Source organism: Panthera pardus, unplaced genomic scaffold, assembly GCF_024362965.1.
Source record: "Panthera pardus isolate Hobbes unplaced genomic scaffold, ASM2436296v1 HiC_scaffold_12, whole genome shotgun sequence".
Classification (NCBI taxonomy): Eukaryota; Metazoa; Chordata; class Mammalia; order Carnivora; family Felidae; genus Panthera; species Panthera pardus.
The window spans coordinates 84,086,205-84,104,280 of NW_026526677.1; the positions used below are offsets into that span (position 1 = coordinate 84,086,205).

General features: G+C 42.1%; 1 protein-coding gene across 3 annotated transcripts in view; it reads right to left on the bottom strand.

Annotated features, from left to right (window-relative positions):
• Window positions 1-12,880, bottom strand: part of LOC109250411 (beta-galactosidase-1-like protein 2) — a 51,220-nt gene extending 38,340 nt beyond the window's left edge. For 2 of the 3 annotated variants that reach the window (XM_019421469.2, XM_019421468.2), the window contains exon 1: window positions 12,719-12,880. In XM_019421469.2, coding sequence (XP_019277014.2) covers window positions 12,719-12,834 — 116 coding nt within the window. In that variant the 5' untranslated portion in view covers window positions 12,835-12,880. Of the gene's footprint in view, window positions 1-5,812; window positions 6,000-12,718 lie in introns of all 3 variants that reach the window. The other variant, XM_019421470.2, reaches the window with a different exon arrangement.
• Window positions 12,881-18,076: the final 5,196 nt, after the last annotated feature.

Consider the following 18,076-nt stretch of genomic DNA (forward strand, 5'->3'; position numbering starts at 1 on the left):
AATAGAGGAGTATGGGGGAGGGGAAGGGGTAAAAAATACATTACATAGAGGGAAGGAGGCAAACCATAAGAGACTCTTGAATAATGAGAACAAACTGATGGTCGATGGTGGGGGGGGGAGGAGAGGGGAAATTGGAGATATATATATATATATATATATATATATATATATATATATACACACACACAAATTTATATATATATATACATATATATACATATACATATATATATACACAAATTTATATATATATACACATATATACACACATATATACACATATATACATATACATGTGTATATATGTGTATATATGTGTGTATATATATATATATATATATATGAGAGTTGGAGACAGAAAACAACAGCGTGAGTGAGTGAGTGAGTGAGTGAGTCGGGGGCAAAAGCAAATTTCCATTGGTGCCTCTTCTATGCCCACTTTTCATTACAGTTTCTGCCACTAGAAGTCATATTGCCTTGCAGGGCTCTTCTGCATAAAAGAGCTCCCTAAAGTGCTGCTGGTCTTTCCATTCCTTTTGTAACACTGGCTAAAACTGTGCCACTGCTTAAGGCCCAAATTGCTTCATTCAATTGATACTGATACACACTGGGGACTGTCATTGCTTAGAAGAAACAGAGATGCATGAACCAAAATGGGCTGAGATCTTCAGTCTTGATTCTGGGTTCAGCCATTCTCTGTGCACTTCAAATAGGCAACTCTTTCACAGAGCTCTGGCCAGCCACAGGGACCAATGGTGCAGGTCATGGGGGCAGAGAACACATGCATGTCGCACACCCCATCATTGACTCTCCCAATGTGCTTATTGGATGAGCCATCCCTCCTGCTCTCTCTCCATTTCTTCCACAGCCCTGTATTCCTGCTGGGTCCTTTTCCTACATGCCAGCCAGCTTCTCCTCCACCTACAATGCCAAGTGCTTCAGCTCTGAATATAAAGTTACATACCCTACACTGTAAAGCAGCTGGAGACCTGCTATTAATGGGAAAAATTCAATTGCACACACTCCTCAGGAAGTTAGCTCCCGTCCTACCAAAGTTCCTCCAAACCAGATGCTTCTGACATGTACAGTGTTCTCCACATCACTGTACACTCAGATAATTACAAATTATCGGCTGCTGTAAGCCAAGCGCAAAGATAAGGCCAGGGCTGGCCCTCCAGGGCATGTAAGGCCTGCAGTCCACACAGGGTCCCAAGCTGAGAAGGCTCCCTTGCAACAAGTAGTTAAATAAGCCACAGAGATCTAATCCACAGTGCAGTGAATATAGATAATATTGTACTATAATTATGTCATGTGATAAATACTGCTACAGTGGCAATCATATTACAACATATAAATGTATCAAAGCACACACTGTACACATAGTTTCAGACACACTACCTTCATCCTGAAATTCTTAATATTTTTTAAACAAGGGCCCCATATTTTCATTACGCACTGGGCCCCACCCGTTAGGGTAACCTGGCCTAGCAGTGGCAGAGGGCAGTAGCTGAAATATATATATAGCTAATTGTTGAATGAAGAAATTATCTAAATCATCCAGGAGGAGTCAGAAGGCTTTGTTTAGACGATAACTATTTCACAGGTCTTGAAGGCAGAGAATATAAGAAAACAGAGGAAACTAGGGGCAAAAGTATTAAAAAGTGAATGCAGATGTACTCCAAGAATAGCAAGCAGACTGGTGAGAAGACTGTATGAGCAGTATCCCAGCCTGGAGCCCCTCAACAGTGTATGCCTGGCACTGGCACTCACTGCTCACAACTGCTTGCTACAGTCTGGAATTGGTACAGAAATTGAGGTACCTTTACCGTAATGAAGGTAATTTTATGTCTGTTGAAGCTCATCATAAAAGCTGGGGCAGGGACTTTGTATATCTTTTCATTTCCTTTTTCTAGTAATAATTTTTGAATGTGTTTTATCAAGTAACAGACTAGAAAAAAAATTTTAAAGAAGGAAAAATGATTCTTCACCACAGACAGATTGAGAAGTATTGCTCTAGACCAGAAACAACAGTCTGTCCTTGGGCAGTTGTGATCAGAGCTGGGAGGACAAATATATTGACCAGTTCAGTTTACCAGGCTTAGCAACCAAATGGATGTAGGACGTATGAGACCAAAACAGTGTGAAACCACTTCAGCAGAAGCCTTCCTAGCACTTTGCTGAAGTCAGCTACAGCACAAAAAGAGAGGTTTGGGTTTAGACACAGTGGCTCTCAAAGCTGGTCCCATATCTGAATCACCTGGGAAACTTAAAACAATGAATGCCCAGGCCCCACTCCTGACCAGTTAATGACCTTGGAGGTGGGGCACAGGTATTGGTAGTTTTTAAAAGCTCCTCCACAGATCGGAGCAAGGCTGAGCCACTGGTCTAGGGCAAGTTTTACAGGAGGGTCTGGGGCAAATCAGGGACCCTGATGGCCAGAGTAGGGAGAACAGGAGGCCAAGAAGGCAGAGGTGACACAGACATCACTGACCACTTGGGAATATTGTAAATGGCCACTATGGGCAAAGAAAATTATGTTGATCTCCTCCTTCCTACTTCTCACAGCCACCAGGACCCAGAATTCATGATGCCACTGCAGGACTGAAGTTATGCTATATTATAGTTGAAACAGTCATTTGTGAATAACCTGGGAACCTAATCACTTTTTCCTTTCTCTAAACAGAAAAGTTCCATGTTCCAAGTGACTTGTAAGTGATATTTCAGAATATAGTTCTTCCAGAGGACCACCTGTATGGGAGAGTGAAAACAAGAACAATATTTGCACAAGGAGGATCTGGACATGATCCTGGCCCTACCCTTGTAGGACCATCACTTTGGGTCAGTGACACTAGCTCTGTGGCCATGAGTTTCTTCCTCTGTAAAATGGGTGAATGCCTAACTGTTCACAAAGACCCTTTGAAGGTCAGATATAAATTAAATACTCTGAAACATGCTATAAAGGAGTTTTGTGGATATTTGAAATGCTTATTTTTGTATGCTTTGTATATTAGAATAGCCTCAGTGTGGGGTTTTTTTTATGTCCTTAATAGGAAATAATCCCAATCTTTCCATTCTTAAGCATTTAATTTTCTGTCTAACCATGTTTTATGCACAAGATTTTGTGTCAAGTCATCTTATTACAGTTTATAAAATTTTACAACAAAAGGTCTGTCCAGTGGGATCCTGTCAAACCAACCCAGCCCCTTGACCAGCAGTCAGCAAACCCCAGGTGTGGGCCAAAGCCACTTCTGTCTTTGTGTAGTCAGCAAGCTATGAATGTCTTTCACATTTTTAAGTGGTTAGAAAAATAAAATCAAAAGAGCAAGATGTGGGAACACAAAAAAATTATATTAACTTCACATTTCAATGTTAATAAATAGTTTTATTGGCACCCTGCCATGCCCATTCGTTGACATACTGTCTGTGGCTGCTTTGGGGCATAGTGATGTTGACGTGAAAGATACCATGTAGTCTGCAAAGCTGAACACATTTGCTACCTGGCCCTTTACAGTAAACTTCCCTTTACAGGAATCCTGCCCTGAAGGATGAGGCCTTATATACTAAAAGGAGGCCTCAGGCCCTCTGTGGCCACTGTCTGGGCCTCCTAGCCATCTCCTTGCTTTGGCTCTTCCCCTTAGCTCTTCCCTTTGACTATAAGCTCCTGAGTGTTCTGACTGCATCTGAAGTTTCTCATACCGCATGCACAGGACAGGTTGTTTTCCTCATATCTGCTCCAAAGAACACACTCTGCCCTCATGCCTCATCTACTCACTAGGCTTTATGTACTCTCCCCACTGGACACTTCTAGGCATCCCTTAGGTCCTCCACCCTTCAGGCTCACCCCAGGCTAGAGTGAGGAAGAACTGATGGACAGATTCTCTTCTTAAACACAGAGATACATTGACCAGTGGTAATAATACGTATTTTTGCCGGTGGTAAAAATACACACATGCACGCACAAAATCTCATTACTTTTAAAGACAGTGAAAATACAATTCAGCAGTCATGCCACCAGGCAGCAATCCTTATCCACTGGCAAGAACTTCAAAAGAACAATCTCCAGCTCACCAAGCTCACATCACTGACCCCAACTTTTATTTAGGACTGTGTCTCCCAAATGATGCGAGAGCCTCCCTCTCTCCACCCACTCGGTGCAGAGGTGCTGATGGTGCTGGAAGCACTCTCTGTGATCCTCATTCCAAAATACTTCCTGCTAGTAAGAGAGTCTCCCTAATCTGTCCCCTCCTTCTGGATTTACATCTCCAGGTGTGCACTGCACCTGCAGGGTACCTTCATCTGGAGTTTGATAAAAATGCAGAAACTCAGGCTTTACCTGAGACCTGAATCAGAATCTGCATTTTGACCAGACCCCACAGTAAAGTTTGAGAAGCACTAATCTATATTTTGTCCTTTGATATACGTATATGCCATCTCTTCCTGGACAGAGCTTGTATTTGCTAGTGTCTTTATGTGCTATCACTTTCAAGATTTTTTAAAATAAATATTACCTCTCAGTGCTTGTTTAGAGGCATGAAACTAACACTGCAAATAAAAAAAGCTAGCTTGTAACTCCAAATTCTAGAGAATTCAACTGTTTCCTTTCTGAAATCTTTCTGGTAGGTTACTAGGTGAATTTTTAATACATTAATAAAAGGGATGAATTCACTGAGAAAATGAGGATGATAAATTTGGTATTTCTCCAAGGAATCCACTGTGAAAAATGAGATGATATATATTAGAGCTTCATAAACGAGAAAACACCGTGAAAATGGTTATTAATACTGATAATGATCATTAGTACTTGTTACCATAAGTTAATAATAACCTCAGTGCTTCCTGAATAATTAACTCAGTAATAACAAAATAAGGACAATGGAAACTATATTGGTTACATGAGGTTAGAAGACACTTTCCTTCTAAATTAGGCCTGTTACCACAGAGCAAACCAAACCTTTAGGAAACCCTGTTCCCTTGTTTGTGTTGTTTTTCCCAGTGAGCAACTCATTCATGTTGAAAGTTTTTGTTTCAGATTGTGGAAAGCTTTTCTGTGTGTCTGTTTGTTTTTTAGATTGTGGAAAGCTTCTTTTTTTTTTTTTTAAAGAAATCCCTGCACCCAACACGGGGCTCAAACTCAAAACCCCAAGATCAGGAGTTCCATGCACTACCAACTGAGCCAACCAGGTGTCCCTTGTTGAAACTTTTTTTTTTTTTTTTTTTTTTTTTTTTTGATACAGGGCATCTGCCTTCTTTTTAGCTGGAGCGTATTTTACTTTCTCCTGGAATTTTTGTTTGCCTTTGTATCTTAGCTTCATAGTAGGATAAGTAAATTTTCAGTCCTTGAATAAACTGAAGAGCAGGCCTTGGTCACTGACCTGACCTGTCCTCAGGTTTGCCCTGATCAGAGTCCTACTCTGTTCACAGTCTACAGTGAGGTTCCTGGAAAGTGGCACACATGTCAGATTTCTGACGGGGCCCCACACAATGTAACAATACCTCTACATTCTGGTTACTTCCATCCTTTTGGCAGGTGATATATGCTGTGTGAGCCATAGATGCAACAGGTTATAGCAGAAACATTAGGCAGAGGACTTGGGGCCTGAGTTTCCCAGGTGAGGAGTTGCCATCAGGCAGAGACTGGGAGTGTGGAGGGGTAGAGGGATGAATCCTTCTTATATTTTATCACAGTAGTGGATCATAAGGACAAGGGACACAGCACAGGCTCTACACAGGCCAGGCTTCACCAGACATGGTCAAAAGTGCTGAGTTAATGTGCTTGAATTAGAAAAGGCAGATGAGCAGGTGGCAAACTTACAATTTCTTTCATGTGAAATGGGTCCCTGAATTGATTCTCAGATCTCAGAAAGAGTCTTCAGGGTGGGGTAGGAGAAGAGCCAGATCCGGTCGCTTACTTGAATGATCTTGAATGAAGTATGCTCATTGAAGCAGGTCTGAAATGGTTCTTTCCATGCCAGAAGGCATCCCTATATCACCTGTAAATCCTGAAAATATATTGGTCAGTAACTGGGGCCATTGTAGAACTGGGAAGCTTCACCTGGGGTCACAGCCATCTCCTTCAGCTTTCTGTCATACCACACAGTCTGACCAGATTCAGACCAGTATCCATCGACCAGATGTGACAGAGACAGCATCATCAACTTCTGGAGCATGGTGGCCTCCAGCATAGACCAGGCAATGCCCATACAATTTTAGGCTCTCCAAGGGTATGGACAAGCTCAGGAGATGAAGTAGGAATCTGCAGAAATAGTCCTTCAAGTCACAGAACATAAGTCTTCGCTGGTCCTAAGGACTGGTTATTTTGGCACTATATGTAATGTATACTTGAGATATGACAACTTACAAATCCAATTTCCAGGTGCACTGTGAACCCATCAGGGCCACCTTGAGAAGAGGTTCAATCTGGGTCCAAAGCATCACATTAAAGATGATGACCAAGGAAACACTCACATCTTCATTAATCCAAGTATTCATGCTAGAAACCATTATTTAGATGGCAGTTATGTTAAACTGCCCAAAAGACATCATCATGCATAGAAATCTCCTCACTTGGATTTAAAATACAAATTTCTAGTCGTCACTCTCAAGATCCTAATGTGGTTACAGGCTCCCATGAGGCCCTATTTCCTTGGGCATTCTGTTCCCCTCAACTGTGCACTTGGGGATATTTTGGCCTTACCAGCCTTAAGGCTATACACTCCTCCCTCAGTGGGGAATCGTGAAGGCCTAAGGAAGGAGCTGCCCACTCTTTGACCCAGGCCAGTGCCTTTAATGCCTCTAATCCAGAATAATGGCTCTCGGATCAATCCTGGAACCCCAAGAACTTCAATCCCAGGGAAATGGAACTCTATCCTTGTAGCTGATCCAACTTCCTGGATGTGATCCTTGGCCTGTGCCCAAAGCTTTAGGCTCCTGCTCTGCTAGAACAGCATTAAATATTTCCAAAGGGGTTGAACCTTCCATTTCAAAAGCTAGTATAACCTCATTTTGCAGGTCATTTTGCAGCATTCTGCAGGTCGATGGCACTGCTACAATCTTAGTACCTCTGTCTTTCCCTCTGAAAAGGCTTCTTGGTGAGCCAGGAACGGGCCTAGCATGCAGACTCCAGCAAGTCAGGCCAAGTGTCTACCTACATGATCCAGGGACATGCTGTTGGTTTGGAGGGCAACATCTTCCAAATGCTGTAGGAAGTTTGTATTGAATAAGCACCTACTAGACCAAAACCTTGAGACCCAAAGGTGAAGCAACAAAACAGTTCAGGAGTAATCAACCACATATTAACAATAAAAAGTGTCCTGATGTTGGGGCGCCTGGGTGGCGCAGTCGGTTAAGCGTCCGACTTCAGCCAGGTCACGATCTCACGGTCCGTGAGTTCGAGCCCCGCGTCGGGCTCTGGGTTGATGGCTCAGAGCCTGGAGCCTGCTTCCGATTCTGTGTCTCCCTCTCTCTCTGCCCCTCCCCCGTTCATGCTCTGTCTCTCTCTGTCCCAAAAAAAATAAATAAAAAATGTTGGAAAAAAAAAAAATTAAAAAAAAAAAAAAAAGTGTCCTGATGTTATGTAACAGAAATTTTTCATTATGGGAAAATTTCCCACTGATAGCATCATAAATAGAAAAAAAGATTATATCTCAACTTAGAGAGGGGTGAAAATTCTGTTAGATGACCCAGAGGACTCTACTGATAGCAAGACTCCCCTCTTAGAGTACTTGTGGAATCAGAATAAAATGATTTAATGACACAGCGGCAATACAAATATGCTCAACATTTTTTTTAATCAGTCGCCACTGCATGAGACTTATCTACATAGATATACAAGAAATGTACTAGCTCTTAAAGACACAAAGAACCTGTGCACATACAAAGTAAACAGAATTTTCCCCTCGGACTTTAGAGCTCAGAATCTCCCTCACAATGATCCAACAGAAACAGAATGTGCTATTTTACTTACTTATTTTAACTTATTTTTACTTACTTATTTTAAATGTCTATCAATATTTAAAATGAATATCTTATATGGTCAGCAATCCTAGAGACAGAAATATACCAACAGATATTCATTGTAACTTTGTGGGTTTTCTTATTTGTTTTTACTTTATATTATTTTATTTTAATTCCAGTGTAGTTAACCTACGTTGCAACTTTGCTTGCAGTAGCTAAAATATTGGAGACAATCGATGTTCATCAATAGGAGATTGTTTGAATAAATTATGTCCCTAATGGACAAATGGGGTAATAATACATAGAGCTGTCTTGTCGTATATGTAATTCCCCTGAAGAAATCATTATTAGTAATCACCTCTGCTAGAGGTGAGAGGGGTACCTTAGGACCAGAAGTGGAGGCTTTATTTTCCTCTTTATATTATTTGAATATTTTATCCTTACAGATTACCTACTCACAAAGTAAACTTTGCAGGAAAAGCAGCATGCTCTTGAAAGGAACAATGCCACTGTCTTGCTGTGCACGGATGCATGAAATCAGTGAGGATCATCACCTAAGAGGGTCTACCCAGTAGACCCAGTCAAGAGTTATTTGCTTCATTACCATTAGCCTCTAAAAATACCCCTGCCCTTCTATTGCAGGAGAATCTCACACAACATGTGTGGCCTTTAATATCCAGAGCAATAGATTTAAGCAAGAAATAAACCTGAATGGGGAAGAAGCAGAAAATATCCCTATATGAAAAGAATTCTGCTAGATTATAGGGGAGGAACCAGAGAAAGGGGGCTGGCCTCCAGAATCCTTCTCAGGTGCTAAATATTCTGAAAATACTGACCTAAACTCCAGCATATCCTGAATCTTCATTAGAAGAGCATTCAAGTCAGTATAATGGAACTCTGAGTCATCGCATCAAAGATTAAGCACTTTTATTTCACTTGCTACTTCCTTGACCTGTGCATTCCTTGAATGCACAGAAAACTCTTTGGCTAACCTTCCAATACTTCTGCTGCTCAGGCTGTGCAGCTTTTGCCCCAAATTTAATCTCCATGTTCTTGCTTCAAGACACTCTGGTCCCTTCAGTTGGCTAGTACAGCACTGTAAGAATCCCAGTGCCAACTCTATCTTCCCAGCACAGGACGGCTCAGACATCCTACCTCTCTCTGACTGAGCCACTGCCCAGGTAGCCATGTGTCCCCACTTGTGTCAGAGAAATGACTACCTGCTGAAAGAGACACTTCCCACATGCTGAAAACTTCACTACTAGAAGATGAAAGGAACAGTGTTCAAAGAGTTCAAACATTCCAGGGAATATGACTCAGGCCTCAAGCAGGGTAAAGTCCTAAAACAGGCAAAGCTCATAAAATCGGTGACCTCACAGAAGGCCAGGAAGAGAGGCACAATTTGCCCACACACCCTTGGAAGACAGCACTTTCTGTAATATGGATGAAAGAAGGTGACCAGGTCATGTTGCTAAGTTATCCACCTCCTCTAAGGAGAAGACTGATAAGGTTCTCCTCTTCTTTCCTTCAAGAACTTTGGATCTGGAATCCAGGTAATGTCAGTGAAGGAGCACTAAATGAGGCAGAGCTGGGCAAAGAGATGAACTTACCTTTACAGAGGCATGATGCAGGGTGCCTACCTGGCCACTTTCCTCTCTCCTAACTTTTGCCAGCTAAAATATCAGGTATACGAGATACAGAGTTAATTGGATTATTGCTCACTGATGCATTTATATTAAGGAAAAAAGTCATGAGTAAGAACTATGCCTTGATCATATCAAGCAGGAATTCTTGCATTCATGGAGTGGGAGTAGGAAAGAGAAGGAGAGGGAGCTGGTTCAGACATGGTTCACATTGATAAGCACCAAAGATCTCCAAATGATATGCTGAGTAAAAGAAACCAGATAAAAACAGAGTACATACTTTAGGACTGCATTTCTAGAAAACTCTAGAAAATGCAAACAAATATATGGTGCCAGAAAACAACAGATCAGTGTGCCTGGGGCTGCGGAAGCAGAGAGGGGCAGGAGAGAGAGATGCAAAGGGGCATAAGGAAATCTCTGGGGCTGATGGATATTTTCACTGTCTTAATTGTGGTGGTATTTTCATGTTTGAAATTCTGAATTTTCATATTTTGAAAATTTTATATATATATATGTTGATCTATATATACATAAATTATATATATATTTATATATATATAACTATATAGATATATAAAATTATATATATATTTATATATAACTATATAGATATATAAAATTATATATATATATTTATATATATATATATCTATAAAATTTTCAAACTGTGCAAGCTAAACATGCAAGCTTATTGCTAACAATTATACTGCAGTAAAGGTAATTTGAGACCACTGTTCAATCTAAGGAAAAAAAAAAGAGGTCATCCTCAAAAGTCATCTTTGTCCTCCTATTTCTTGGATGTGATATAATCAAACAGTTATGATTGATTATGAACCAGCATAAGGTAAAGTTCATGGGAAAAAACAAAAGCTGGATCCCAGCAGCCCCTTCCCTTCCCCCACCCACTACCTGCCTTCTGAGGTACAAGAAAAGGGCTGATCCTAACAGCTCAGCTCCACAAAGCTGCCAGCTAAGTAGCCAATTCCCTTGTGACCTATATTCCACTGGCCACATCCACATTCCCAGCTACTGCTGGGAAAGGTCCCCACCTCCAACTCAGTTAATGATCCAGTCAAAGCTAGAGCAAGGCAAGAAGAGGAAGCAACAAAAAGTGTGTTTTCCTCTGGCCTCCAGAGATAATCCTTGGTGCCCAGCCCATGCAAGACAGGACGAATTGATCAGAAAGCCTATTACCATGATGGTGATACAATCAAAAAGATGCCCAAAAGACATATATTGTGAAGGACCCTAAGAGACGGCCCTGAATTTGGGTCAGAGCTTCTCTGTCTTACCTAGTATAAAAGAAGTAATAACAAGGATAACAATGACTTTACTAAGCATTTCAAACTATTTCCTCAGGCTTGAGTCACAGCTATTCCCAGGAACCTCCATAAGCCCCTGACTGATTCCTGCTGCAGCCACCCCAACCCAGGTATGGACATGGTTAACTCACCTGTGAGAAGCTCAGGCTTCTTCACAGCCAGTCAACTACCTGACACCTCATCTTCTTTCATGCCAGACATCAACAAATACCCAGCCTCCCTCCCACACCTTTTCCTGTGGACTATTAGGGTGCACTATCTGGCCCAACTCAAGCCCCTCAGAGCTGCTCCTCATAATGACCTGGCTGGGTCCCATGCATGGACTGCCATATCCTTGACCTGCATCAATAGACAAACAACATGCTACTTGCACACCTCTGGCCTTTCTCTCTGTGGTGTGGGCTCCTGATACCCTGCTGCATGTCAGAGGCTCCTGTTGCCTCTGCTTTGAGTAATCCTTCTGGGGTTTGCATCAGCCTTGCATCAGGAGGAAGGCTGAGCATCCTACAAGAGCCAGAGCCAGTCTTCAAAGAGGAATGGGTTAGAGATCACTGACAAGATGGAAAAAAAGTCTTAGGAACAACTGGGGAAACAAAATGCCTCTTTAATTTTCTGAGCCCCAGAGTAAGAAGAGTGCCATGTCTTTCTCTCAAACAATATCATGACATCCTTCCCAACACCAAAGTCAAGAACAGGTAAAACAAAGAAGACATGTAAGTCTTGAAAAGGTGGAAATAGAAAGAGTTTCTGAAGGTGTTCTTGTGGCAGCAAAATACATTCAGATATTCACTTCCATCAAAAACTTCCCTATCTCCTGGAGGAAACTCAGAGAAACTAACAAAGGGGATAGAGAAGAAGCAAAAGCTAAGTGGTGTTGTCTGCCCGGACTCAGCTTCAACATTAACTTTCAGTGCCAAAGCATTTGATACTGCTGGTCTGTGTTCCCAGCAACACTGGAGGTTTTGAATATGGAAAGTGCCAGCAATCTACCTGAAAGACATGGTCAGGGTTATAGAATACTATAAATAGATACAGTTAACAAAAAATCTGGGCTAGGGCACCCATGCAGGCTGTGGGTAAGTTATTCTATCATTAAACACAACCATTTGCCACAGACAACACTTTGCAAAAGGGGACTGGGAAGGAGTGAGCTGGTGACTGACAAATGGAGAGAGAAGCTGTATCAATCCTAGAGTGGGGCAAATAAATCCAGGGCTGAGGATCTTGGAGGACCCATGGGACAGCGTTCTGCTGACTGCTCTGGGAAGTCAAGATCTACCATAGCTGGGAGCCCCGGAGCTCCGGCCTCTGCGGAATAGACAAGCCTTCTAGCAGGATTGGTAGGAAAGTACGGACCCGGGAGAAAAACAGAAGCAGGTTCCCCAAGGAGGACTAGGGGCGGAGCAGTGATGGGGGACATTTGAAAGAGACCTGAAAGCTAGTTCTGTTGTCCTTCCCAGAGAGCTGGGAGTATCCACGAGGAAAGCAGAGCCCGGGCATCAGAAGCACAGAGAAAGAGTGGGGAAGCTCTAGGACACAGACGCCTGGAGACTGAGCGGGTAGCGCCTAGTGTGACCCAGGGGCCTGGATCTCGAGGCAAGGAGCAGAGTGCCTAGTGATGCAGGGGGACGCCAGACCCAAAGAAGAAGAGACTGAAGAGCCCTTCCCCGTGGGGGCTCGGAATTCGCGGGATGCAGACTCTTGGTGCCGCCTCCCTCAGGTGAGAGGGGAGGCGAGAACTACGGGTGTGTAAGGCTGAGATGTCTGGAGTCAGGCAGGTGCCGGGCGGGGCTCTCTCACCTGCGGAGCACCAGGTAACTCAAGATCACCAGCAGCAGGAGTCCGAGTGTGCGGCTGGGCTTTCGCCCGACGCTCCACTTGCTCATCGCGCGGCTTGGAGGGACCGCAGCTAGCATTCCAGCCAGCACTCAGCCGCGCGCGCGGGAGGCTAGACGCGGGGGGCGGGGCCGCACTCCGGTCGCCTGGGCTACCTGACAGCGGCCCGCCCGGCCCGCAGGCGCTCATTCGCTGAAGCCCTCGGCCCCGCCCCTCGCGCCGTCGGGCTAGCGTGGGCGGGAACGGGGCCTAGAACTGGCTGCAGCTCCGCGCTACCCGGCGGTTCTCGGGGTCTGCCACGCCCCAAGTCTCAAAGAGGCATTGGCTGTTTCTGCGGATATTTACCTGCACGTGATATGCAAACGAGTGCAAAATACCCGGCGCGTGTAGCCCAGTCCTTGCACACTCGTAGAGCACACCCCACCCCCCACCCCCACGCTACATTAGCAAGCAGCGATTAAAGGCACCTGCAAAGCCAACGCACTATCTTAAAGCAATTCAGATTTTGAAGAAAGAAAAATTTGTAGTGACATATGTGAAAAGTCAAAACGTTGTAGAATTTTCTTTAGACATAATTTATGGCTTAGTGTGGTTGACGTTTGCATCGCATGGGGATGGTGGGGTGCCGAGAAAGGAACACCAAAATATTTTTTGCCTTTAGTCTCCACAAGTCTTGTTCCGGTCCTGACTCCCAGAACATTCAATTTTTTATCTTTAAAAAGTCCAGATAAAATACTCACATGAAAAGGACGAATAAAATTCTTATTCTGGTACAGAATTATATCACAAAGGACATTGTGTAAGATTTGGGCAAACTTATGCTTTCTAACAATCACACACCTAACTTATGCCAAGAACAGAATTCAGATTTTATTGAAAGAAAATCTGAAACATTTTCTAGGAAGGCTAATGTTTTTTCAGAGCACCCGAGTTTCTAGAAAATACCCCGTTTCATGTTTCAAAACTACTTCTGTCACTTGTACATAGTTTTGAAATTGTAAAGTTGATAGGAACAAAATGAGATTTTACTTTTCAGAACAAAGACATGCAGAGTTTGGTGTGAAGAGTCCTTTTTGTAGCATTGGGAAAATATTTAGTCAGGTAGCAAAAAACCAAGAAGCAAAAACAAACAAGAGGGGAGGATAGCAGGGCCAGAAGCATTCCTGGAGACATTTAGAGAGAGAAGTAGCTACCCCTTAGCACACTCTACAAAATCAGTACCTTTTCTCCATTTTTAAAGGCATGTAATTGTTTGATACATACTAGGAGTATGATGAAAATATTTTGGTATAATTGTGATAAAAGATAGCCCATGAAACATGGAGAAAGTGTTAAAGTCTAGCCCCCTTTTTACCTTTGGAGGCCCATCCCTGGCACATACCCAACACTCACCCCTCACTCCTTGTGATATCGCTGGGGAGGAGTACAATCTATTACACATAAGGGTATTCTAAAGTTACTTAAACAATACCAGCAGCTCCATACTTTTTCAGATATTAGCAAAAACTAATGAGCTATAAAACCCCTGAAATTCTTAGCCCAACTCTATTACCCTTGTTTTTATTTATGGAAGAAAACATAAATAACTCAGTGCTTTAAAAATAATCATTACCCCTTAACCCTCTGGGAAGCACAGAACTATAGACACAACTACTCATACTTTAAGAGCAATTTTACTTTATCTTGATTTAATGATACCACGGAGAGTGTTACAAAGATAGCACTAATCTGAGAGGTGTTTTGCTGAGGAGCCAAGACTTTTGGGTTTTAAAATATTAGCAAGATACTCCTTCAAAATACTCTTTTCAAAATGTTTAATGAATTTAACCCAAGGAAGACAATGAAATACTCAAATCCCTGGGAATGTAAGCTACAGTTAAATGAACTGGCCTGGTAGAGATGAAAACAAAGTGTTCTGGCAAGGTGCATGAGGTGGAAACAAATCCCTGACGCTCAGGAATCATAATCTTCACAGGTCACCTTTCTGGGGTCAAGGGTTTTGCTTTAGAAAATATACAAAAAAAAAAAAAAATTAGTGAAGTCCTGTTGATATCCTCAGCCCACAGCTCAGCTATTAGAGCTCTGACAGACTCAGAGACCATGGTTCCTTCCTTGATAATTCACCTATCCCACATAGTCAGTGGGAAAGAAATGTACACCAAGAAGCATGATGGGAGTAAAAGCTACAATCAGAATCAGTACAGTGTAGGCTCTCAAGAAAAATAATCGTATCAAACTAACCTCATTGGCAGTTTTATTTTTATTTATAATAGGCATAACAAACAGGTATATAGATCAATTATTCATTTACTCACATCTTATTTTTGAGTACCTTGTGCTAATGCCTTAGATATAGAGTATCTGAATTTTAGAAAAACATTTCACAAAATCTTTCTTAAGGTCATGAGAACAAGATGCAAAATGTGGCTTCTGTGATAGTGCAGCTACTTGGGCCCCTGGAACATGATATAACAACCTCAATTCACCTTCCTCCTTAAAGACAGACACCCCAGACCAGTCCTTGACACCCACCCTCTCCAGTTCTTTTGCTTCAGGTTACATGACAAGACCAGCTATGCTGTCAAATTGACCAAGAGTCTTGAGCAAAGAAATTAAGAACATCTGGGAATTTCTGGGACTAGAGGAGGGCAATTTCAACCATAGACAAAAAGAAAATAGAAAGTCTCAGGAAGGTGATTTTGGCCTTGGAAAAAGAAAAAGAAAACAGATCCAAGTTAAGATGAGTTGTCAAGGCTTCTTACCTCAAGAGATGTGTCAGTGGGACTGGAAGAGACCTGTATACATTGGGAAGGGATGCACTGAACTTCATCCTTGGCCTTTGTAGTCTAAAAATATCACTTTTCAGCCTCAGCCTTTTGGAAGGCAGAAAAGCCAAAGACCTAATTCCACATTTCATCCATTAAGAAGTAAACAACATGTTTAATGACTACTATGTGCTGAACACTTAGATGCTTGCAGTACATCAGTGGACAATACAGATGAGGATTCTTCCATTTGAAATTTATATTCTAGCTGAGGACAAAAGACACCAAAAATTAACAAATGAATAAATAAATCATAGAGTCTGTTCAAAGGTAGTACATTTCATAGCAGAAAGAAAGTAGATAAAGGAAGGAGATTGTGAGCGTGGTGGGGTAGGGCATGCACAGAGGCCTTACTGAGACAATGATCTTGAAAGAGGTGATAGTTAACCATGCATGCAGATATCTGGAGGAAGGGCTATGCAAGCAGAAAGAACCCACAGTGCAAAGGCTTTCAGGCAGGCGCATGACAGGGTGTTCTGGGAACTGCAAGGTCCCTGTGGGAAGTGAAGTTGTGGGGGGAGGGGGTTGGGGGGTGGGGGTGGGGTGGAGAACTGCAGGCAGTGAGGCCAGAGAAGCACAGGGGCCTAACAACAGAAGGCCTTTCAGAGCAGAGTTCTGACTGAATGAAATGGGAGTCATTGCAGGCTTTGGACATGACATCAATTATGCTTTAAAAGACTCCTCTGGCTGCTGTGCTGAGACTCACCAGCAATGGGCAAGAGCAGAAGAAAGGAGACCAGCCAGGAGGCAGCAGTCCCAGTGAGAGATGATGCTGGCTCAGGATGATACGAATGGAGGTGGTGGGAAGTGTTGGATTTCTGGAAATAGTATGAAAGCAGAGACAGGAGAATTGTTGTGATTCCAGGGTCATTTGTGGGGTGCGAGAAGTAAAGGGGATTGAAGAATGACTTCAACATGTTGGGCCTAAGAAACTGGAAGAACTTGAGTTGCTCTTACCCGTGATGGAGAGGGCTGTGGGAATATCAGAAGCACAGCTTGGGCTGGCTGAGTTTGAGATATCTATGAGATGTGCTAGTGGAGATATCATGTAAGCTGTTGAATGTATAGGCTGAGGTTCAGCCGAGAGGTCTAGGATGGGGTTATAAATGTAGGCATTGGCAGAGAGTTGGTATTTAAAGGCATGAACCTGGGTGAGATCATCAAAGAAGTAAGTGCAGAGAAAGAGGACCAAGGATGAGCCTTGGGACACTTGACCCTGAGAAAAGAGGAGGAACAGCAAAGTTGAAGTAGAAGGAGCAGTCAGTGAGGTGGAAAGAAAACTCAGAAAAGATGGAATCCTGAACTCCAACAGAGAGACATTACCAAAGAGGAAGCAGTGATGACCTGTGTTACATGTTATAAGTCAAGTTAAGGAAAGACTGAAAATGAATCAAATCAATGTATTCAGTACATGGAGGGTTTTGGTGACTAGGATACAAGCAGTTTAGGTGGGTTGGGGGTAGGATTGGGGAAGCTGACTGGATAGGTTTAGAAAGGGTGAAGAGGAATCTAAGAATTAAAGGGGAATCAATAAATGGAGCCAGTGGTTCTTGACTCTGAGTCAGAGCTAGTGTTCTATTTTCATTTCTATTTTAGTTAGAAACTACCATATGCTTGTATGTGAATAGTGATCATGATCAAAAGGGAGTGAAAATCATGAAGTAGGAGAGCCTGGGAGAAATCTCTGGAGCAATACCCTTGAGTAGGTGAAACGGATGGGGGCTGGTGACCCCATGTAGGATCATTTAGGTGTGAACATATAAGATCATTTAAGGCATCACTGCATTCTCTGCAATAAAATGATCACCTAGGTTAATTTCAAATACCGACAGTGCAACACTGTCAGAAATAAGAACTGGGCTTGTCATTTGAATTTGTTGTTAATATTTGAATATTCACTTTCAGATGCAGGGATACATTTGAGATGTGACATGAAGTGAAACCTTAAAATTTTATTGATAAGTTAAAGCAAAATAAAACAGTGATTAATGATTATTGTGGAAATTATTACCCTTATGTACAGAAGTAGTTATTAAGAACTTACAAATCCTTAAGAACATAGAGAAATACATTGATAGCCAGTAAGAATATTAAGAGAGTACATTAGTTTTATAAGTTCTAAGGAAGAATATGATATCTTTTTTGAGCCAACAAATGTATGTAAATAGATGACCTTTAAAAATAAAAAAAAAGATAGACATTGTATATTTATACAGTATAAAAATTTAGAAATATAAATAATAATTAAGAGATATCAATATTATTATATCACAACTTTTATCATTTTAGAATTGTTTCATGTCTACCATTCATAGCATTAAACAACATACTTTTTATAAACTGAATTTAATTGTATAACAATTTCATTGCGGCCATGAGTCTTGGAAAAAAAGTTGTCTTTGGGAATTCTTGCCACCTTGAAATTTCATAAGGAGGAAACGCTACAACATGATGTGCAGCTACATCTATGATAAATCATGTTTGATCCAGATGGAAT